Below are 23,033 nucleotides of genomic sequence, written 5' to 3'. Positions count from 1 at the left end.
CTACGTAGTTAAGTTATTACTGATTGGATGAGTTGCACCAACCTGTGCTCTTTGAGGACGGATGCAGACTCGGGCACGATATCAAAAAGGGTTCTTCGCTCTTTAGTGTCGTACAAGCGCAAGTTTCCCTGCTTGAGCCCATAAACCAACTGAAAAAATAGGAATTGAGGTAATAAAAACAAAGCATATTACCCTTGAAAAAAAAAGAATTTAATAATTTATCAAAGCAGCTCAGAGGGGTCATTAACGTTGATGAAGCCAGATGAGATTTGGAGACCACAGATATATATTGACATCATCGGATATTTGCAAGGCCTTTTACTTTATGCTAAAAAGAATTGCTCCACTAATTTCAATTTCAGTGACTTGACAGTTTCACCTTGTTATGCAGCACTCATTTAGACTTCCTAAATATGTTGGCATAATACATAGTTAGGGGCATATGAATACTAGAAAATTTCAAATAACAAATTTAATAGTGCATATTCAAAGTACTGAATATTTTTCAAATATTTTGAATACTTAGCAATTACAAAAACTGCTCAAAGGAACAAGATGTTAGAACAACCAGGGGTAACTCCTCTTGATTTTATCATCAAATTAACCAGATGCATACAAACCATATACTTATGGGACTATCGACACTATATAGATCACAGGATGAAGGCATTCTTGCTTAAAACTCTAGTGTCCCCGAAGCGAAAGTGCGATCAGTTCACTATCTTGACCATTACATTCATGATGATGTTAAGTCTTGAAAATTGCTTACTATTTATGTACCAGTTTTATTTAAAAGCTATTGACAAAGTAGCACCGTGAAAACTATAGTCACTGTTATATTTCAGTCTACAGTTACAAAAATATTTCTAAGGCTCTTGTTGCTGTGTACGAGCGTGCCTCAGTTTAAGTAACAGTGCTATTTTTTATGGTTTAGAAGTCATTGTAATGATCCTTTGCTAAAGCTTGTGAATAACTGCTGTAAAATTTCTGGGCGGTTTCGAAAAAAGGTCCCGCACCAGTATAAGGATGCTTTGAAAATAAATATTATACTATTCAAATAGTATTTCATTAGTGCTGATATTCAGTTCAGTGTCATCACTATTCAATTTGCATTTGATTCAGTTTTGAAATTCAGTACTCGCACACCCCTGCACATAGGCAAATAAAAGTTGTGTCCATTTTTGTAACCCTGGAATTCTGCTGAGCCTTGTCAAAGCATTTGCGGCCTCCTTGAAATTCGATGCCCTCTCAGTGAACAGCATTAATACAGCTAGCTGAGCAAAATTTAATCTTTGTTATGACAAGACATATGAATACAAGACTGAAATAATATGCATGAAATGTTCAACATCCTTCCCTTGTTCAGTAAATTTAAAAAAGGCAAACTATATTTAACACAAATTTTTTTTCTAGATCATACTAGAATACTTCAAAAAAATTTTCTTGATGATAATAATAATATTATTATTAATATTGTTCACAACAATATGTGCAGTTTTACATCCCAAAACAACAACAAGATTATGAGAGATGCCGTAGTAGAGGGCTCTGGAAATTTTCACCATTTGTATTCTTTGACGTGCACTGGCATCGCACAGTACACGAGCCACTAACCCTCTCACCTCCATCGAAGTGCGACCGCTACTCCTGGGATCAAACTTGCGACCTTTGGGTCAGCAGCTGTGCGTCATTTATCCACCGTGGCAGACTAACAATTTTTTTTCTTCTTCTTATATGTGACATATGCAATGGTGGCTAAATAAGTAATGGCCACAGTATATTTTACTGGCTCTATTAAATATTCTTCAGAGCGACATAGCTTCAAACAAAAACTAACCATATCAACATTGATACAAAGATCAACACAAGTACAAGCCATCTGCCATTTATTTATCAATGAAGAAATGAGTGACCTCTGCTATTTACTAAGAACGCTGCGACTTTCCTAGTAAATATTTAGTGAACGTTCTTTAAATGGTTTCCAACTGTCTTTTATTTTCCTTTTACCATGCACTATATATTTTGTCAAAGCTGTACAAATTATCTCAGGTTGAAGCATTAGCCTGAGCAATAGATCAGATGTACCAACATACCAATCCTTACGTATGAAGGGTATGCAATGCAAAAATTTTGCTAAATAGAGGCCAAAACAGTACACAACACACATCATGCAGGGCATCTATCAATCAACCTTACAGAGGTTATTCTTTAAAGCAATACCACAAATACCTGACATTGCCCTTTTCCATAAATGAAAAGTAGAATCATTGGTAAGCACCATTTCTGGTGCACGACTAGTATCTTTAGATAATGAGCCACTTGTATGACAGTAAGATGCCATATGCTTTTCATATTGTAGACCATAACTGAACTTGGGATACAGTTGGTGGTTATTTTATTTTCGACTAGAAAAGCAACAAGCAGGCTGCAATGTTTTGTGTAGTCCAGAAAGAGCTACAGATTCAAAACACCATGCAACGTGAACAAAAAGCTTGTGCAAGATAATGCCTCTCAAAAACAACCCAACTCAACGTACAGGATTATTTTCCCACGCCAGAGGTGCATCTGTAGCTACTTCAAGTAAGTCAAAATAAATCAAGAAGGGATGCAGATGCAAATTCATGTGGCTATAGTAAACTCATGACAAGAGGGGAGTACTTGAACATAATCACCACTTGCCAAGTGATCGTGCTTGTGCACCCACTCCAGGGCTGTCACACTAGACTTGGAAGACACAACAGTGGCCAGCGTTCTTGGAGACGGGTTGGAACTCCAGACCCTACAGTGCAAATGGGAAAAGACTGGCATCTGGAGTCTTAAAAGGTGCATGCAATGCAAGCTAGAGCAAAAAGCCCATTTCAAAATTATGGCCCACTTTATCACACCGGCTGTGTCAGCACTGGCCAGAGTGCCTGAATTGCTGAACTTGCAATGGGTGATGCATGACTGGTGTTCATTGTATTCCTCCTAGAAATTAGGAAGGGTCAGCTTGTGTGGCAGTTGTGAGGCCAAAAAGATGCACTCAGATGTGCAATGCTGGACTCACTTGATTAAGCAAGAGCAACTTGTCTTCCTCACCTGCCAGTAGGGAGCAGAGTCAAGGCATGGTTGGTATTATGATAAAAAGCGGCTTTATTCACAAATGACAAGAGCATTCTTTTATATACAAGAAATGTCAGCTTTTACCAGAAGAGCTCTTCAAGAAAAAAGTTGACGCAGTTGCTCGTTCCAGCTTCTCTGCAAGCCGACTTAATGTTACATCCTGAAATAGGCGTATGCTATAGCAGTTCATTTTGACGATTTAAAAAAAAAGAAAACATATCATACACATGCAACTAGTAAGTCTGTAAAATTATCATAATGCCAGTACATTACACACCTTCAGTTGTAAAGAAGATGCTGTTGAGGTGTCTTGGGGCAATGTTTGGCTTTCAGAAGTGCTATTTGCTGGAAGTCGTTTTGTTTTGTCTGCCAAAGGAGCGAAAAAGAAAGGAATTGGCATAATTTTACGAATAATGAACATCTAGGCATCTCCTTTACACATGCTGATGCAACTTAATTACCACACATGACGAATCCGTATACTGAAATTTTGCCCATGCTACATTGTGGCTTACAAACACATTCAGTAGTTGCCGAACACATATACTGCTACGTATACAAACACTTAAAATGTGTGTAAAGCAATCAACCCTCCTATAGGTTGTGCGCTCCAGGTAACAATAAAATTTTAAGTGAGCACACCTCATGTCACTAAGTTAGCACTATACAATCCAATAAAACACCAGTTCCCAAATCAACACAAATACAAGGAAACTAGTAGCATGAAGCAAAAAGTGTCTCAGAAAATAAATTAGCAATCCAGACTCAACAGCAATAAGTATCAGCTTCCAAAAAAGAACTTCCTAGACATCCTTTTCATTTAAAATAAGCTAAAAAGGTCTGCTTTTTGTTAATGAAACTGTAATCGTCAGAGCCTTGAAAAAAGGCAAGAAATAATTGCAAAAGGTAATAGTCTAAAATGGCCATACGATCACTTATTAATCTGTAGTTTTAAGTGAAAAACAGAGTGGTCTATTGCACCTATACATACATAAAAACCGACTGTTAAAAAATATTTCAATGCGAAATAATCCCTAGAAGTCACCAACTGTAAACCCTGCCCCCTGCCGGCGACCACCATTTTGCCATGGTGTGCGACATTATATGCTGCATGATGCAAAGAGGTTGTACCCTATCAAAATTTCAGCTGTTGCAAATCATTCAATTTCACAGCCAAGCTGAACAAATACGAGACAGCTCTATTGCACGCGATGCTCAGCATGGAACAAAATTCATCGGATTCATCGGATTATTCACCGGATCGAAGACGCTAGCACAGCAAGCGGCTTGTAGCATTACGGCTAATGAGTGCACCAGTGTCGCTCAATTCTCAAGCCGCTCATGTGTTTGTAAAAACATTCCATTTTCAGTTAAGTTCTCAACCAAATGCACCAAAATTTCACGAGCTTGTCTCTCAATTCACAAAAATTAATTGACAAAAGCACAAATTATAATAAATCGGTTTCATGGCCTCTTTGATTGATATTCTTATCACATGAAACAATCAGGAATTCGAAGACTTGCGATACAATGCATCAAATGGCCAGGTTACTTACACAAATTAAACATACTCAACATGAGATAGTCACGCAGTAATAACCATAAATAGAACACATAATGACACCACAGAAGACATCACAATGCATTGTCATAAATATAAAAAAGTACAGGTCATATACAAAAACTGTTCATGGAAAGCATACAGTATAATCACAGAAACCGCACTGCTGTTTTCACATGCTACTTGCGCGGAGCCAGACACAATAAGATTAGGAAACAAATATACTCCGCTACATGCCACTACTCCAGTGTGACGAAGAGTTCAGAGACGCCATAACAAGCAAAGATAACATGCACTACCAAGATCTCACAGCAGTTACAGCAAAGTGTTACTTGAAATATCTATAAAACAACTCAGTAGACACCAGCACAATCTCTGCAAAAGCATCACTAACTTTGCTCTTCTGATGTGTGTTTCTTTTGGTCGGCTTGCAGTTTACGGCCAGTCACAGGTGAAGTTTGAATGTTGCCAAATGTCCGCATCAGAGCTGGTAATATTCTCCTACCACCTTCAGCAGCTGGAGCCTCCCTGAAAAACATCAGAGCATCAAAAGTAACTACAAATTCATCGTAAAACAATGAGAGAAACAAGTGACCTTCTGCCTCGTCAAGCAAGGATGTCTACAAGTGCTTAACGGGGTGATGACACCAAAATTTCAAGACTGAATTATGCATTGCATGCTAACCCACCTACAGCCTAGAGCGATTTGAGAGCATTCACTGTATTAGAAATTTTGTATTTGATTTTTTTATAATGTGGCAGTTGAACCAGACAGCAATGAGGCAACCACAAGGGGTCACATAAATAACTGCCACTTTTAAAAAGTAATATCTTGGTATTAAGCACTAACTACTGAAGGCATGCTTTTGTAGGCTAAAAACTGGAAATAATTACGAAAGCTGAAAATACGTCATGGTCACCATGCATAATTCATTTTTTCATGTGTGCCTCAGCTGCAGCTTTTGATAGCATGAGTGAAGGTATTGTGGGCATAATTCAACAGAAACACTTTTGCTGTGCCACTAGGTATCAGTGTGCAAAACAATACATCCAGATGCGTGTGGTGTGGTATTGAAGCATTTCAAAAAAGAAGACCCATTTCACTGAGTAGCACAGCACATACTTAAATAGCAATTACTGTCAGTCGCAGCCCTCACAAAATTAAATTTGGGCTAAAATGTGTGTTTTAGAGTTGACACTATGTGACTAATCATATTTAGCTCACAGCTAACTATACTACTATAATAAACAAAGCTCACTAGAATTACTCTGTCGCTCTCTCTTCGATATCTGTGCCCATGTTCAATGTTATGCATTGAAATAGAAAAATTTCTAAAAAATAAAATATGTAATCAACAAATGTTCTAGCCTTAGCCAGACAAACCAGGAAGAATTTACACAAATGCAAACAGTTTTCTTACTCATCAGTCGTGGAAAATTATTGCAAATATATAAGCTCAGTGATATAGCATCACCAGCACAATTCATAAAGTATTGCTTCAGCATGGCTATATCACTGGTGTTTTATAAATAAAAAGAAAAAGTGTCTGATAACTTAAAAACGCCTTACACATTAGATTTAAACTGCTTACTCGGTGGACAATAAAATATTGACACAATTTCGACTAACAGTAGCGCTAGATATTTGAGTGGCTTTTCAAAAAGTAAATAGGATGTTCTACGTGCTATTAACTATATACTCAATTTCATATTGAGTTTCATATAGGATGCCACAGTTATCTATAGACAGATTTCAAAAATATGACTGTACTCTGACAACTCAATCAAATGTATTGAACTAAGAATTGAATGGAGTAAGTCATGCAGCATTTGTGTACAGCTAAATTGCTCAATTAAATAAGATTAACTTACTTCTAGAGCAAAGAAGCTGGGCAAAATACTCGAATGAAGAAGTTCTAGATTGGTTTGCAAAACACCTTATTAGGAAGTTTCTAACTTTCTGCCTACTAAGTATCGGTGTTTTCCCGCTTTCTCGAGATCCCTGTGCAACGAACAAAATATATATATATATCAAGTGACCTGCCCTTTTGTCCACTACAATTGCAGGGTGCCTAACATTCCATTTTACCTGGAAACAACCATAGCATTCAGCCACATGGACTATGGCTTAAAAGATGACAGGACAGTAGAGAGGTTAATGGCTGTGAGATAACAAAGCCCCTGCTTAAGGCAGGACAAGCAACAACCACTGCTTCTGCTTATCACTGTCATGAACTAGTGAAAAGGAAGCATATTGTTTACACACGCACTGCAATTACCACGTCCAAGTGGGTATGTCAAGTGCAATTTTTTTAGTATTTCAAAGGCACCTGCAGTAAACAGAAAAACACTATTGCTTTAAACTTGAAAGGTGGAAACTCTCTGAAGGAGCGTTTTGCAAACCAATCTACAAATTTCCGCTGAAACTTATTGCCCAGGTTTGTTGCTTAAAAAGTTAATCTTGCCTAATTAGGCAATTAAGCAGAACAAAAAAATTGTGTGATGCAACATGCATTTGGTCAAGTCATAAAGTGAGTCGGCATAGTTTAAACTTTAAATAGAGTTAGTTGGGGCCCCCTGTATAGTAGACGATGCTACGAAGGCGTGAAAGCCTTCTCTAAAGGCACACAATCAGAACTGAAAACTAGGGATGTGCGAATATTCAAATTTTCAAATGTTCAAATGCTCTTCAATTTAATTAGCAACAGAATTTCCCTATTCGAACATTCTGAAGACAAACACAGTCAACATCAGACTGACAATGGCCCCTTCAGATTTTCATTATGCTTCACCCTGACTCTTTGTTGTACTCCAGCAAAGCTGCATTTGAAGCTCAACTACGATTGCAAATTTATTGACTCAAGGAAACACTCGTTCCAACATGAAGATGATAGATGTGGGGGCTCAATTAATGCTGTTTTCGACCTAAAATTTAAAAGAGAAGTCTGAATATCACTACCGAAAATTTTTAGCACCCAAAATTTCAGATGTTCTTATATATATTGATATCTACGGGGCAGATTTAGAACTGCAGACACGAAGAAAGCACGATCTTGTCCGCCACATCAGTTTGGCTTTCACAGAAATAGAAAGAAGAGGAGAGGTCATGAAACTCGTGGTGCCCGAAAGACATGGACAAGGAAAGAGATGGCAGGCTGATGTGCATTGTCTCGTCATCTCTTTCTATGCCCGCGTCTGTTTTGTGCACCACAAGTTTCACTATGTATCACGAGCTTATACTTATATTCTGTCAAGAAGGAGAGGCTGAGGAAATACCATCCTTGACTTTCGAGTGTAAAGTGTAGCGGCAACGCTTTTGTTACAGTAAGTTGTGTAAATAAACACAATTCCGCCTCTGCACTGTCTCATTCTGGATAAGACTGCTATAAAATACCACTTGGCCAGCACTTCATAAGCCTAGCCAAAAGAAACACTTTCATGTTGCTCATAAGAATATGCTTAATAATCCTCTCCAGTTTCTTTTTTTTTCAGCAATTTGGCTTCAAAGCATTAAAAAATATATTTTTTAGAAATATTCAAAAAATATTTTTAAAAATTTTATTAGATTCACACTCACACTTCAGTATTTGAATTCACTTTGCACCCAAAATTTCGCTGTTCGCACAGGATTGTGTTAGGCAACATAATTAAGCCTCAAGTTTTTGTTGCAACATACAATGGATCTGTAACATGGAACGGGCCGCAAATCTCAATCTATTTACTGAATAAGGTGAATAACTGAATAAGGTGATGTGCTTCAGCAAACGCGGACAACAGAACAGTACACCCCTAGCACTCATGATTAAAATGGTATGTTGTACACTGCAAGAATAAAGATGCTCAAATAATCCAAAATTTAATAAAACCTTACACTAACTAGTAGTGGTTGTAACACATTAATTATTTATTGCACAGGAAGCTGCACAGATAAAAAAAAATTCCACTTTAAAATGCAAAGAGCAAGAATACTACAAATATACACAACTTGTGCAGTTCCTGAAGAATTGCATGGTAATTTTGACTTAGTGCAGACAAGCTAGCTCAGTCAAGGCTTTAGACATTGTTAAGAAATATGTCATCATCATCATCATCAGCCTGACTACGACCACTGTAGGACAAAGGCCTCTCCCATAATCCGCCAGTTAACCCGGTCCTGTGCTTACTGCTGCCAATTTATACCCGCAAACTTCTTAATCTCATCTGCCCACCTAACCTTCTGTCTCCCCCTAACCCGCTTCCCTTCTCTGGGAAACCAGTTAGTTACCCTTAATGACCAGCGGTTATCCTGTATACGCGCTACATGCCCGGCCCATGTCCATTTTCTCTTTTTGATTTCAACTATTATATCCTTAAAAGTTTGTTCCTTAATCCACTCTGTTCTCTTCTTGTCTCTTAAGGTTACACCTACCATTTTTCTTTCCATTGCTCGCTGCGTCGCCCTCAATTTAAGCTGAACCCTCTTTGTAAGTCTCCAAGTTTCTGCTCCGTAGCTAAGAACCGGCAAGATACAGCTATTATATCCTTCCTCTTGAGGGATAGTGGCAATCTACCTGTCATAATTTGAGAGTGCTTGCCAAATGTGCTCCACCCCATTCTTATTCTTCTAGTTACTTCAATTTCGTGGTTCGGCTCCGCGGTTATTACCTGCCCCAAGTAGACATAGTCTTTTACAACTTCAAGTGCACTATTACCTATCTCGAAGTGCACTATTACCTATCTCGATATATATCGCTAAAAACTATGTTTAGCAATTCCATAAGCTTTTTTTATATTCTAATGTTGCACTGTGATAAGCCGCCAATCTCTCCGTAGTATCAGATGATGAAACGCTGCGGTAAAGTCGTTTTTTTTTATTTCGTAAGCGGAGAAGTGCTGAGGTGAACCATATTGGAAAGCGGAATGCCACTCGAACAGTTCGCAAAAGAGCATATCAATCTATAAGTGAATTAAACTTATTTTTAAACGATACCCAGTTCTCTACAGTGTTATCAGCAGCAGATGAAATGTATTTTTCAGTGAAAATTTCTAACTCGGTACATATGCATGCATAATCAGCTTTCGCATAATCTTATATAACTTTATTACATACATAGGACGCTGCAGTGTGGTTGAATCAGTGCACAGGTGAAGTGTACAACACGATGGTCTCTTCCGAGGTTGTTCCGAGGCTCTCTTCCGAGGTTGTTGTACATGCATGTGGGAGGTAGTGGCCTGATACTGCACCAGTGTGGCCAATCCTTCTCTGGTAAGACCCCCCCCCCCCCTCAATAGCTCGGGTCCATAGTGTCACTACACACCAAACACCTGCTTACGCAGACGCCCCTGCGGGTAGTGCCATTTAAAAGGACACTAAGGGCAATGTCAGAGCGATAGCTCAATGTATTACAACACCTAAAACGGCAATATTATCAACAGCAGTGCCCTACTTACCGAGAAATTAAGGTAAATGTATCACACGACGTGCGCCATGAGTGGAACATTTTTTAAATGATCTGGTTGATGTGAGAGCGTCCGACTAGTAATACTAGTAATAGTAGACTAGTAATTGCTAGTAATACAGCCAACCACTCTACATAGCCTTCATAAATTACGGGAACGCGCTTGATTCAGTAGAAATATCGGCAGTCATGCAGACACTACAGAATCAGGGCGTCGACGAAGCATATATAAACATCCTGGAAGAGATCTACAGGGGATCAACTGCTACCATAGTGTTCCAAAAAGAAAGCAACAGAATACCAATCCACAAGGGTGTAAGGCAAGGAGATACAATGTCTGCAATGCTATTTATCACAAGCTTACAGGAAGTTTTCAAAGGCCTAGAATGGGAACAGTTAGGCATAAGAGTCAATGGAGAGTACCTAAGTAACCTGCACTTCACGGATGACATTGCATTGCTGAGTAACTCAGGCGATGAATCGCAACTCATGATTATGGAGTTAGGCAAGGAAAGCAGAAAGGTAGGTCTTAAAATTAATCTGCAGAAAACAATAGTAATGTACAACAACCTCGGAAGAGAGCAGCGCTTCAAGATAGGTAATGGTGCACTTCAAGTTGTAAAAGACTGTCTACTTGGGACAGGCAATAACGGCAGAGCTGAAACACGAGATTGAAGTAACTAGAAGAATAAGAATGGGGTGGAGCACATTTGGCAAGCACTCTCGAATCATGACAGGTAGATTGCCACTATCCCTCAAGAGGAAGGTATATAACAGCTGCATCTTACCAGTACTTAGCTACGGAGCAGAAACCTGGAGACTTACAAAGAGGGTTCAGCTTAAATTGAGGACCACGCAGCGAGCAATGGAAAGAAAAATGGTAGGTGTAACCTTAAGAGACAAGAAGAGAGCAGAATGAATTAGGGAACAAGCCGGCATCAATGATATCCTAGTTGAAATCAATAAAAGGAAATGGACATGGGCCAGGCATGTAGCACGTAGGCAGGATAACCACTGGTCATTAGGGGAACTGACTGGATTCCGAGAGAAGGCAAGTGAATTAGGGGGACACAGAAAGCTAGGTGGGAAGATGAGATTAAGAAGTTTTCCGGTGTAAAGTGGCAGCAGAAAGCACAGGATCGAGATGACTGGCGGAAGATGGGAGAGGCCTTTGTCCTGCAGTGGACGTAGTCAGGCTGATGATGATGATGACGAATAAACCTAGCTGCAATAAAAAAAAAGAACCTTTCGTGCATTAAGAGACATCATAAAATGCTGCTTGTTCATTTCTGTTTGGTTTATAGAAAAAAAATATGCGCCTGGCATTACTATGGGGAATGGCGTGAGTGGTTCAAAAATTCTGTTTTCGCCTGGTTATGCTTGACAGGTGGTGCCATCTAGTGGGGCCCCGTTGAACAAAGCATGCCGAAAATTGTTCAGTAGTGGATGTTGCTTTCCCTCTGCTGCTACTAGTGTCGGCAGCCATGCAGTAAAGATGGGCAACATTGGGCACGGTAACAGCGACATGAGAAAGGTCGTTTTCAGGCGGGTGATTTGAAGTGCGCTAACACGATGCGGACCATAGAACATGATTTTATATTAAAATAAGTACTTTCTTGGCCCAGAAGTAGCACTACGACATTTCTAGACTGCTATTTCAACAGACAACGTCGACTCAGTATTTGCCTTTAATGTCCTTCGAACAAATAACAAAAAAAGATAGAAAATGGGAATCCCGGCTGCTGCGGTTGCATTTCCCATGGAGGCGGAAATGTTGTAGGCCCGTGTGCTCAGATTTGGGTGCACGTTAAAGAACCCCAGGTGGTCGAAATTTCCGGAGCCCTCCACTACGGCGTTTCTCATAATCATATGGTGGTTTTGGGACGTTAAACCCCACATATCAATCAAATCAATTAGAAAACTGGCTAAGCACAAGCCATACATAAATATTTATCTACATAAAGGACCATTCTTTTTAAAATCTGCTGCGCATCATCTGTGTATTCACAGCAGACAAGCACCGAAATGATCCGACAAATCACCCACTACAATGAAAGGTTTTCATATTGTCAGCCATCAGATTATGTGAAGAAAGAAGTGCAGGATGTTTTAATTTCTAATGTTTAAAAAGTGCAATTTTAAATTACAGCCCACAAGACCATCATATCAATAAACAAGTTCAAAAGTAACTTTTAATTACACAACATACCTTTCAGCAAATGCCCCAAACTTTCAGGTTCAGCAGTTTATGGTAAATAAAATCAACCTAATTCTTCAAGTTAATGTGCATACATGAAAAAAATTAAGTAAGAAGTTTATCCATTACACAAGCAATTCAGGCTTCATGCTGAATTATATTTATTGCACTACCTAGGCAGCCTTTTCTACATTACTTGTTTTTATATTTTAAATATTTAGGCAAGGTTATTAAATTAATAGCATCATTACATACCTATTTGCAGCTTCTGCTAAAATGTTACTCTCAGCTCAATACCATTGCATCATGACTATTCATGGTGCAGGAAAGTGCAGAGGGCCGAACAAAAAAAAAAGACTACAGATCGGTGTATGCGACCACTCATCTGTCTCCCCATCGCTACCTTGTAATTAATGATAACGTTGAGCAAAAAAGCCCGACCAGACAATACCAAAGTTGTTCCGAAACTTAATGATACAATATGAATCAAATCCCTTTTGAATACCATAAAAATTTCATGCCGAGTGGATGTCAAACCGTTTATGCACATTCCGTTAGCATTATTATCATCGATGAACTGGACCCGAGAAGCAAAGGAAGACAAATTTTCAATATATATATTTTTTCTTTACTGACAATACTTCAACTGCTCGTATTTTGGAATGGGTACTGAAATGAAAGCTAACAGGTTTCACATTTAAACCACATTGAACTATGCTACATAAGCTACCTATAGCTCAACCTTCACTCGTGACTTCAGCTCATTTAAATTGTTTCACATTTTATTTCAAGCCATATAGACATCACACAGCTGATAACGCGTGATTACAAGTGGACTTACTGTGCGATTACATAGAAGTCGTCCATGGGCTCTTCAGGAGCAACAAGAACATCTGCTGTCTCACACACTTCAGACCTGCCAGCTGCCAGCTGCATTAAAAAATGAGGTGTAATAATTTTAACAACTGTAGATCGAAACAAGGAAATATGATTGAAACACTGCCATGCTGACATACTTCATTTTTACTGTCATTGAATGTAATAGATGAACCATTTTCAGAAAAAAAAAGCTTTCAAATTGGAGGTAACCCCTACAAATAAATGTTTCATCTTTATAATGCACAAAATGATGAAATGAATAAGTATTAAAACAAGCACTGCAAAAACACCAGCAGAACCAATGGCTACTGTATCTTGCATTCACCTATATTAAGTGGCACATCGTGAAGTGCTTTTTGTGACAAATTTTGCTAGACAAGTAAAAGCTATCATGACCAAGGTAATTTACAACTACCTTACATTCCAACAATTACAAAAATTAGGTTAATGCATTAATAAAACAAGCATAAGTTTAGAGGAAGATGGAAACTTGAAGAGGTGAAAAATTCTAAAACAAGAGGTGTCACTGAAACCAACATTTTTACAAGCGGATTTGATAAAATAATTCGCATGTGGTCATCACCCTGTTAATTCAAGTTTACACTGTATTTTAGCAACAACAGACCTTCTGAAAGACATTAAAAGGGAAAAAAAATTAAAAAGTTGGAGTGGGGCCTCCTATTTACAAATACTTTCAGCTGTGGCAGATTGACAAAACAGCAAAGAGCAAGGTCATGTCACACGAACTAGTCTGTTAGGGAAATTTAAACGTACTATTTACTAATCTCTAGAAGAGTGATCTACCGATTCAACTCTGCCTCCCTGTGTCCTAGCACGCAGCTGAACAGAATAAACCAAATAAATGCTGACCTGATGCTTTAGAGATTCATTTTCTTCTTGCAAGAACTGCATCCTGTTCATGTCTTCATCATAGCTCAGGAGTGTTGGCAGTGCTGAGCATATACATAAAAAAAGAAAAAAATTAATGAGCTTCTGTAAAAAAGTGTCAGGTGCTGTTATCGTTCAGTGTAAGTGAAAATTTTGGGGATAGTATAACTTTCCATAAATTCCAATAAATATTAGAATGCTCATGAAGGATGTGGGCAGAACGCAGACAAGACATAGATGGTACAACCTTTTGTCCAGGTCTTGTAAGTGAATTTTCATTTGCATTATGCTGAACTTACCCGCTTGACTGAGCCTACTGACCAATGAATGTCAACTGCTTAGGCCAGCAGACAGTGTGCCCCTCAATTGAGCGAGGCTTTATGCAAGAAGCCACGCAATGTAATGTATAAGGGCCTCATATAGTGATCAGACAGGCCAGATGCATCCATTTCCATGATATAGCAAGTGACAATACAAAGTCAATAAAAACTCTACATCTTTCTTAGACATATCATAAATAGCAGGAAAATTGTGTGAGCCGACTTTACAGACCACAACCAGTACACTAACCCATGCTCTGATACACAACACTCAGGAAGTTCCTTAAGGAGATTATCATCATCTCTTGCCACTGGCGAGTGAAGTAGACTTGGAAATTCGGGTTGTCTTCCACACACTTCAGAAATGGGAGTGCTGCAAAACGAAAAAAAATGGGGGGAGGGAGAAGGCAATGGCTACAACATTCAAGAACAGCAAGGATAGTTTTGGCTGTGATATGCCATACCCCAAGATTTTACTCTTCAGTTGTGCTCCACACTGAAATACGTTGCAAAGTTCAAGCGTGGTTACCCACCGTGTCGTGCTAACAATGATTGCCAGTCACTTTACATACACCTACAGTTTTCTGTGTCTACATCTCGAGCTGCTCTTTTAAAGTAACATAACCATTTCATAGCCCTCTGTCTTATTACCGTAACTTGCCACATTATAGTAGTTGGAAAATTTTGCCATCAAGCCGCGCTCCTAACGTACACTCTGATAAATATGCCGAGCGATAAACTAAGAAAGTTATTCAGGCAACCGCTCCATAGAACATTTTTGCGAGAAACTCTACTAAAGCAATCTCCAGCATTTTATGCATTGACATGACGGGCAAAATGTTGAATCATGACATGCTAAATGGTAGATTTCAAGCTTTGGCACGAGGAAGTATGAATGTTCCACCAAACTGATTGATACAGCCTATTCAGAAAAGATTCATTCAAGGCAACAGCATTTCTTCAAACAAATGCTTGATTTTTTTTTTTGGCAAAGCTCCAACACTGAATTAAAAAACAACCATGAATTACAGCCTGGGTCAATTTTTTGCTTTAATGACACAGAACTACTAGCCACTTTTTTATCAAATAAGTTTAAAAGAGCTCCTCCTGAAAAAAGAGAGAGGGCGAGCCTCATTGCAACTAGTGCCACGAGGCAGGCAACATTTAGTTTTGATAACTTCTGTAATTCAGAGAAGCTAAGATTGCAGTGTTCCCTTAGCACACAGAAATCATGGCTGTGACATTATTACTACAAAGCCAAGGCGAAATTGCACACTAGCAAACACTTTTGGAATTAACTCAAAATACTAAATTTGTAACTGAGCAGATGGAGGCACCCAGGCACATCAGTATTGCTCCTTAGGCAATACTACTGTGTGGTGGGTAGCCCATACTAGCATCCACTTTTGTTCAAATGCAGTGCAGGCTTTTTGCAATCATGTTAACAAAAAATCTCATCTAAAAGAACATATTCTTGAATACTAGACAGTATGCAAAAGAGGCTACACACCAAACCACTCTTTCCATTCAGCCTGGAAATGCAATTCAAGTGCCATTTTATCGAAGAACTCTGTAAGCTTGTCTTGCCGGCTGTTGGTAACACATGTAACAACATACATGCGAAGCAGGGCCATCTCCAACTTTCGCACAGTGGGAATAAAAGACTGCTCGAGTCGTCGAAAAATATGGCTGTCCAAGTGGCTCCACGTGTCTCGCAGACCTACCAAGTCCATGGATTCTATGCAGGTGTTCAAATGTTCCACTACGCGATCAGGCTGAAAAGGGAAAAAAAAAAAATGTGTGCCAATGCCAAGCAAGTCTGGGACACTAAGGCACAGTACAGGAAGTTCGAAGAGCATTGAGGAACAGTAAATGGTAGTTTGATAGAAGGCTACAAAGAAGCAGTCTGCTGGCTTTACAGTTTAACTTCAGTAGCGCTAACATTTTTTTAGCAAGCAGTTTTTCCTACTCTAGTAGGAGTCAATTAGGAGCATGTGACTAGTAAAACAAAAAACTAAAACATGTAAAAATTGTGCTCCTATCAGCATTTTCTATATAGGTAGAAAACTACAAACAGAAAAAAAAATCTACTGTATCACTAAATGTACAATTGCTGCATGCGCTGATTATAAAACAAAAGGCTAATACAAAATCATTTAAGACACATATCATGAATACCACTGTAGCCAGATGCCACAGCACAAACCAGGCTATTAGGTGAATGAAATTAACTGCTCAAATAAATTATTTTGCCAACAAATATATTGTTAACAAGGAAAAGGAAGGTGCTTTCCTGGTGATGCGCACTAGTCTTGATACCCCTTCGGAGCTCGCTGCCATAGTGCCACCAGTGCCAGTGATCGCTGCCTATGACAAGAAGTGCTAAAGCTTTCCAAGCAAACCTTACAAAATACGTCCCATGCCGACAAGAATTGAAAGAGTGATGCGGGTCCTGAACCACTTTTCCAAGTAATCATTGAACGAGTTCAGCAGCTGAACTTCATTGATGTACTAATCAAGAGCTGCAAAACTCACAACATTTCGTAGAATATGCACGTTGAAGAAGTAGTTAATAACACAAATCGCACGCTTGATTTTCTTTGCCTTAATTTTTCATCTACTCAATCAGACTTAAAACTAAGACTTTACATTACGTTCATTAGATCCAAACTGGAATACTATTGTTCTATTTGGGACCCATCTACCTCCGTATTATGTGCAGCTCTTGAATGCGTTCATAACCGTGCCATTGTTTTGTGCTTTGCCAGCGTATCTGCACTGAAAGCTACTTTAGGTCTACGAACACTTAAGTCACGCCATCAGTACTTCCGCTTAAACCTTTTTCATGAATTTTTTTACGATAACCCAACACTCAAAAACAATCTTTTTCTTCCCCCGGGCTAGGTATCTCCACGGTTAGATCATAACCTTAAAGTAAAAGTCCCGTTATGCCGCACTAACACTTGTTATGCTTCTTTTCTGCCACAAACAAGCAGTGACTGGAACCACCTTCCTGCTTGTCGCTGCTATCAGAGAACCTGCCGCCTTCAAAGCTTCAATTAATAACATATTGTTCAACCACTCCTCTCTGTAATGCCTTCGGGCCCTGAGAGTATGAAAATAAATAAATAAATCAGTTAAGGATGAGCATAGTTACAGGGATTTGTTGCAAGCTTTAAGCACTTTCTCTCGTCACAATGAGCACATTGGAGACTACACAGGGAGGGATGTCACAAAGGAAAGAAGTTACGTCTGTATGCGTCACCTTGAGCCTGCATGATGAAACGCAATCGCCCTCTCCCAGTGCAATCCCTCTGCATGTTAGTGCGGCTACCTGGTAATGTTAGCAGACTATGGAGCACAGCATCGGCACCTTCTGGCCGATCCAAACACTCCTATCGATCTGTTTCGGCTATTGGCCAATAGTACACTATCTGCCGAGTGCCGCCTAACAGCAGGCTTCGGCAGCTCCGAAGAGAGCAAGTACAGGTCCTTATGAAAATAGGCACCTCAGAAAATGGCAACTTCACACTGCACTTGGAAACCTTCTTTGCCACGTACAACTTCATGGTTTTGCCGAGATGTTCATGGAAGCGTCTGCTTTTTGCAGGATTAATTTTTTTCCCCATGCCTGAGGAGTGGTTCCAACCCCTTCAAAAGCAATCCTGTTTCAAGGAACCACCATAAAATGCCTACCATGCAGCAGCACATCACACAGTACCCAAGCTGTGCTATTGAAGAATGGCTTGAAAAGTAATATTGTCAAAAATAAGCTAAGCATCAAATGTGAACATTTAGCAGAAGTCTGCCTGGTTGGGTTAGGAATGAGGCAATTAGAAAACTCCAACCAAAAATTGTATTCAGATACCCGAAGTTCCGAAGCCCGACTGGCTTCTTCCTCAGGGGTAAGAAAGCGACTGCTCTTCGAATCCTGGTTCATTCGGCAGACAGCGGGGAACATCAACCGCTCCACTGGGATATTGCCCTCCCTCTACTGCAAGGGTTTGCGGTGGGTTGCAGCAAGCCTCTCGCGCAAGACGAACAAGCGTATATAAGCGCCGCACATCTCTGGCTTTCTCACCCCCTGAGGATGAGGCTTGTCTGGCTTTGAAACGTCACGTTTCTGAAAACAATTTCTGGTTGGAGTTTTTGCACTGCCTCATAAGCTAAGCAAACTGGTCATACAACAGGTTGCAATTTGAAGTCTCATGCATTGCATTTTTCCACATTTATGTAGCAGCAGCCGATTGGTTTTGGGACGTTAAACCCCACATATCAATCAGCAGCAGCCGATAAAATGTACACTTGTGGTTGCAAATTATGCCTCCCAAAAGCACCACTGCCCAACACCTTGCACTAGTGTTTTTACCAGTGCAACAGTTCTAGTAGGTCACTTCTTCTGCAGCACGGGAAACGTTTTTACATCAGCATGCCCATGACAAACATACCAACGTTGCATTACTCATACATATCGACCATACATACCGCAGGTGCCACAATCAGAAATGCGACCTAAGTTATCACATTTTCTTGTATATGACTACCTTCTACAAAGGGTCAGGGTCAGAACTAACTATGCATATATTATAACATAAATGTGTTGCTATAGAAACTCATGAAGAAACAATAAACTAATTTTTTTCTTGTCATCTGTATATTTATTACAAAAGGTAAAATGTAGACCTCAGTAGCAAAACACCACAGCGCACATCACTCCAGCTCGACAAGCAACTGGCCCTCATCAACAGTCTGGCCCGGCTTGACAAACACGCCCTTGATTTTGCCCATGGCAGCAGACACCAAGCTGTTTTGCATCTTCATTGCTTCAATAACACATACTTCCTGTTGTTCAGCTACCATATCACCTACTTTGACTGTCACATGCTTAACCACACCAGGCATGGGTGCCTCCACAATTTTGCTTGTATCTGCTTTTGGCTTTTCGGGCATCATGGCCAAGAAATCAGCAGCCTGTTGCATAAGCACTTTAGCAGTCAGTGATGTTCCCTCGAAGGAAATCTTGAAGTTACCCGAGTAGTCGCGCTGGAGAAGCTGCAAGGTGTACTCATCACCAGAAACTGCCGCTTTGACAAGGGGCAAGGAGAGGTTATCAGGCAAAATGACAGTGTACTTGCTATCATTAATCCAAACAGAGTACGCGCTGCTGCCTTCCTTTACAAGAGTGACTGAGGTTTTTTTGCCATCTGCCATCACTTGTACATTCCAGCGAGCAAATGTTTCTTCAGTTGCCACCTTATGGCCATTTACAAACTTGCGTGCATGCAGTTCATCCTGCAAAAATATAGCTGCTGCCAGGCAGGAAAAGTGAGCATGCTCTTTCTCAGAGAGCTCTTTGCCCTTAAAACCATCAGGGTATATCCGTGGCAGGTACCCAGTGTCAATATCCCCTTTGATAAAATGAGGCTCTGAAAGAACTGCCCTGAGCAGGCTTATATTGTGAGTGACACCCCGGATGACATAAGCATCGAGTGCCTTCAGCATTGTGAGCCTCGCAGCTTCTCTGGTGTCCCCATACGTAACCAATTTGCAGATCATTGGGTCATAGTAAATGCTTATTTCACTGCCTTCAACAATTCCACTGTCACAGCGCACATTCGGGATGAAGTTCGGCTCGATATATTGGTAAAGCCGCCCTATTGATGGCAGACCAAAATTCTTGAAAGGGTCTTCTGCATATACTCTGCATTCGAAAGCCCAACCTCGGAGAGGAATGTCCTTTTGAGAAATGCGAAGCGGGTGGCCCTTGGCAACCCTGATCATCTGATGCACAATGTCCACGCCCGTCACACACTCAGTGATGGGGTGCTCCACCTGAAGTCGAGTGTTCATCTCGAGGAAATAGAAGTTCTTCTTCGAGTCGACCAGAAACTCGACCGTACCTGCAGAGTCGTATCCCACAGCCAGCGCTAGTGCCACCGCTTGCTCACCCATGGCCTTGCGTGTCTCGGGGTCCAAAAAGGTACTTGGGCACTCTTCGATAACCTTCTGGTTCCTTCGTTGAATGGAACACTCGCGTTCATTCAGGTGCACGGCGTTTCCATGCTTGTCGCACATCAACTGCACCTCAATGTGGCGCGGCTTGTCGATGAACTTTTCCACAAGCAGTCGGTCATCCCCGAAACTCGACTTGGCTTCCTCAGACGAGAAGCGAAATCCTTCCATGGCTTCCTTGTCATTCCATGCTATACGCATGCCTTTGCCTCCTCCGCCAGCTGATGCTTTAATCATGACTGGGTAGCCAATACTTTGCGCTATTTTCACGCATTCTTCAGGCGTCTTCACTACGCCATCAAACCCTGGGATACAATTCACTCTAGCGGCATTTGCAATGCGCTTGCTTTCAATCTTGTCACCCATCATGTGAATGGCCTCGGACTTGGGTCCGATGAATGTGACGCCGACCTCGGTGAGCTTTGCGGCAAAGTCCATGTTTTCAGACAGGAAACCATACCCGGGATGAACTGCATCGGCTCCGGACTTTTTGACAGCATCAAGTATGGCGTCCACACGCAGGTAACTCTGACTAGTTGGTGCAGGCCCGATGCAGTATGCTTCGTCGGCGAGCTTCACGTGCAAGCTACGTGAATCTACGTCGCTATGCACGGCCACGGTTTTAATGCCCATCAGCTTGCAAGTGCGGATTACTCGGCAGGCTATCTCGCCTCGGTTGGCAATGAGGATTTTCTTGAACTTGTCCTCGTTCGGGTCGATCGGATCCGTCGTGTAAATTGACGTCCATGACTGACTTCTCACCAAGGGCGCGCAAAATCGCAGCCTGTGTCTCGAAAACAACGAGAACAGATTTGACGACACACAGCGCGGAGCCATATTGCCGTCTACGAGCTTCGCTGACAAACTACGCGAGCGTGGCCGAGCACGCAGCCAGCCCACAACAAACCGGATTAGCTAACCGCGCATGCGCGCAAGCGTGGCAACAACTTCACGAACATGACACATGAAAACGCCCCCGTATGTTCCCGCTATTTAACACCAACGTGAAACGTTTGAAGTAGCACTTCCAGGGGTTCTCAACGAGTGGTCAACGAGACGGCACAGCTAATTCACGGAGATATGTCGCCGTGCAAACACAGACCGCCCTACAACAACTTAATGCATTCAGAACAGTTACTTACTCGGAACCCTTTGTCTTTGTCGGCCTTAATTTCGGTGTCAAATGCCTTAAGGGATGCAAAAAAACCACGATACCGCAAATAATCCCGGACTAAGTCATCTGCGAATTGCGACGCCGCCATCGCAGTACGCACTCAAGCATAGGATGACGCGCGACTGCTGGTTACAACGCGAAGTGCAGTGCCTGTACTGACTGTGCATCGACATATGAATAGTGTACACTTATGCAGCGACACGTGAGTTCGTGAAAGGCGAACCGAGTTTCCGTGCCGACACAATACGCCCCAGACAAGGCAATCGATATTTGTACTTGTTTGCACTGCCACGAGAAATCTATTCCTCCCTACTCACGTTACGCGCTTCTCTTTCCTCTATTCCAAAATTGACACGTTCGCGGCGTAATCACTGCGATAAGGCGAGTCCCGCTGATAAGAAATAATTTATTTGTTACTTTTGTTTTATTGTACAAAAAAATAATGAGTACGACGAGAGAACTCGAAGAGATAAGGCCGAGAGCGGAATTTTAGTTTTACAACTGCTCATCAGAGGACGTGAAAAGCGCGAAAATTGCGCCAATGTCAATTTTTTTTTCTTAGTTTCACTGTTGCCGTTGTGTAAGCACAAAACCAATGATGCTTTGGTTGTACGCCTAGTCTTGAACTGCAGCGTCGTAAGCTACTTCGGCCACTAGCAGGCCTTCTAATGTTGGTCCATGAATTTTGGAGGTCGTGGTCTTGCAAGCTCATGGGCTTCAGTCGGCAAATGGCTGCTTCAACGAGAGGAATGTTGGCAACGCTCATTCACGTTGTTTTTCGAATAAACTTGAGTAAACAAAAAACATGAGTACGCAAAAACAACTCGCCTAAAAAAAATGCAACATGCAACGCTTTCACGAAAAAACACAAATGGTCGGGCACGGCGCCACACGCTCCACAATTTTTACAATTATTCCAGTGATTGAAACAGCAGGCGCAACATCTGATTATCACGTCAAAGTGTGTGTTCAATAAAAACAAAAATATGGTAGCGCTGACGCACAAATCATGCATTTATTGAGCCGCAAGTAAAAAAAATTGCTACCTGGTGTGTTTTTTGTGTGTGTATCCCATGCTAGTAGGAGCAGTACACTCTATAGCAACAATTAGGTGACTTTGAGAGCAACCATCTGGCCACCCTGTTAAGCAGGAAGTTACGTTTAAAGCGGCTGTGATGTCAAGATGCGCGAACACGCCTGGTGGCGGCGTTAGCGACGCGAGTGTGTTTTCCGAATAATGGCAGGGATGCTGGTAGTGTCTTCGTGAGGTGTCTCGACTGTTGGGAGGCACGATGTGGGTACGGTTGAAGTCATCCTGGAACAATAACTTTGTCGTGCTTTTGGCGGTGTTGGACTTTGCCTTATGTGCGGTGCTGGCTGAGAAAGCGGAAGGTGAGCCTATCAACTTCTCATCGCTCGCTCATCTTCGCGCACTGTGGAAAGTTGGGAGCTCCGATGGGCA

General features: G+C 41.0%; 3 protein-coding genes across 4 annotated transcripts in view; 1 reads left to right on the top strand and 2 right to left on the bottom strand.

Moving 5' to 3' along the window:
- The window catches only part of LOC119175719 (WD repeat-containing protein 91), a 53,607-nt gene extending 31,585 nt beyond the window's left edge, over window positions 1–22,022 (bottom strand). Inside the window, exons 1-12 of the mRNA XM_037426667.2 lie at window positions 21,540–22,022; window positions 15,896–16,160; window positions 14,636–14,758; window positions 14,048–14,130; window positions 13,140–13,228; window positions 5,058–5,191; window positions 3,380–3,468; window positions 3,187–3,262; window positions 3,047–3,078; window positions 2,876–2,967; window positions 2,680–2,779; window positions 43–149 (exon numbers count right to left, since the gene is read on the bottom strand). Coding sequence (XP_037282564.2) covers window positions 43–149; window positions 2,680–2,779; window positions 2,876–2,967; window positions 3,047–3,078; window positions 3,187–3,262; window positions 3,380–3,468; window positions 5,058–5,191; window positions 13,140–13,228; window positions 14,048–14,130; window positions 14,636–14,758; window positions 15,896–16,160; window positions 21,540–21,659 — 1,310 coding nt within the window. The 5' untranslated portion in view covers window positions 21,660–22,022. The remainder of the gene's footprint in view (window positions 1–42; window positions 150–2,679; window positions 2,780–2,875; window positions 2,968–3,046; window positions 3,079–3,186; window positions 3,263–3,379; window positions 3,469–5,057; window positions 5,192–13,139; window positions 13,229–14,047; window positions 14,131–14,635; window positions 14,759–15,895; window positions 16,161–21,539) is intronic.
- Window positions 19,021–21,533, bottom strand: LOC119175718 (propionyl-CoA carboxylase alpha chain, mitochondrial). The gene has a single exon (XM_037426666.2). It carries the CDS (start codon window positions 21,232–21,234, stop codon window positions 19,096–19,098), a length of 2,139 nt encoding a protein of 712 aa, XP_037282563.2. The 5' UTR covers window positions 21,235–21,533; the 3' UTR covers window positions 19,021–19,095.
- Window positions 22,023–22,777: 755 nt separating the features above from the next.
- The window catches only part of LOC119175717 (disintegrin and metalloproteinase domain-containing protein meltrin), a 162,229-nt gene continuing 161,973 nt past the window's right edge, over window positions 22,778–23,033 (top strand). For both annotated transcript variants that reach the window (XM_075881947.1, XM_037426665.2), the window contains exon 1: window positions 22,778–22,963. In XM_075881947.1, the coding sequence (XP_075738062.1) occupies window positions 22,864–22,963 (100 nt within the window). In that variant the 5' untranslated portion in view covers window positions 22,778–22,863. The remainder of the gene's footprint in view (window positions 22,964–23,033) is intronic.

Source organism: Rhipicephalus microplus, chromosome X (assembly GCF_043290135.1).
Source record: "Rhipicephalus microplus isolate Deutch F79 chromosome X, USDA_Rmic, whole genome shotgun sequence".
NCBI classification, from domain to species: domain Eukaryota; kingdom Metazoa; phylum Arthropoda; class Arachnida; order Ixodida; family Ixodidae; genus Rhipicephalus; species Rhipicephalus microplus.
Note: the sequence above shows the minus strand (reverse complement) of the source record. Positions and strands in the feature narration are given on the sequence as shown.

What these genes read in the sequence shown, in the direction of transcription:
- LOC119175718 (XM_037426666.2), bottom strand. Translation starts at nt 21,234, where the DNA reads ATGGCTCCGCGCTGTGTGTCGTCAAATCTGTTCTCGTTGTTTTCGAGA.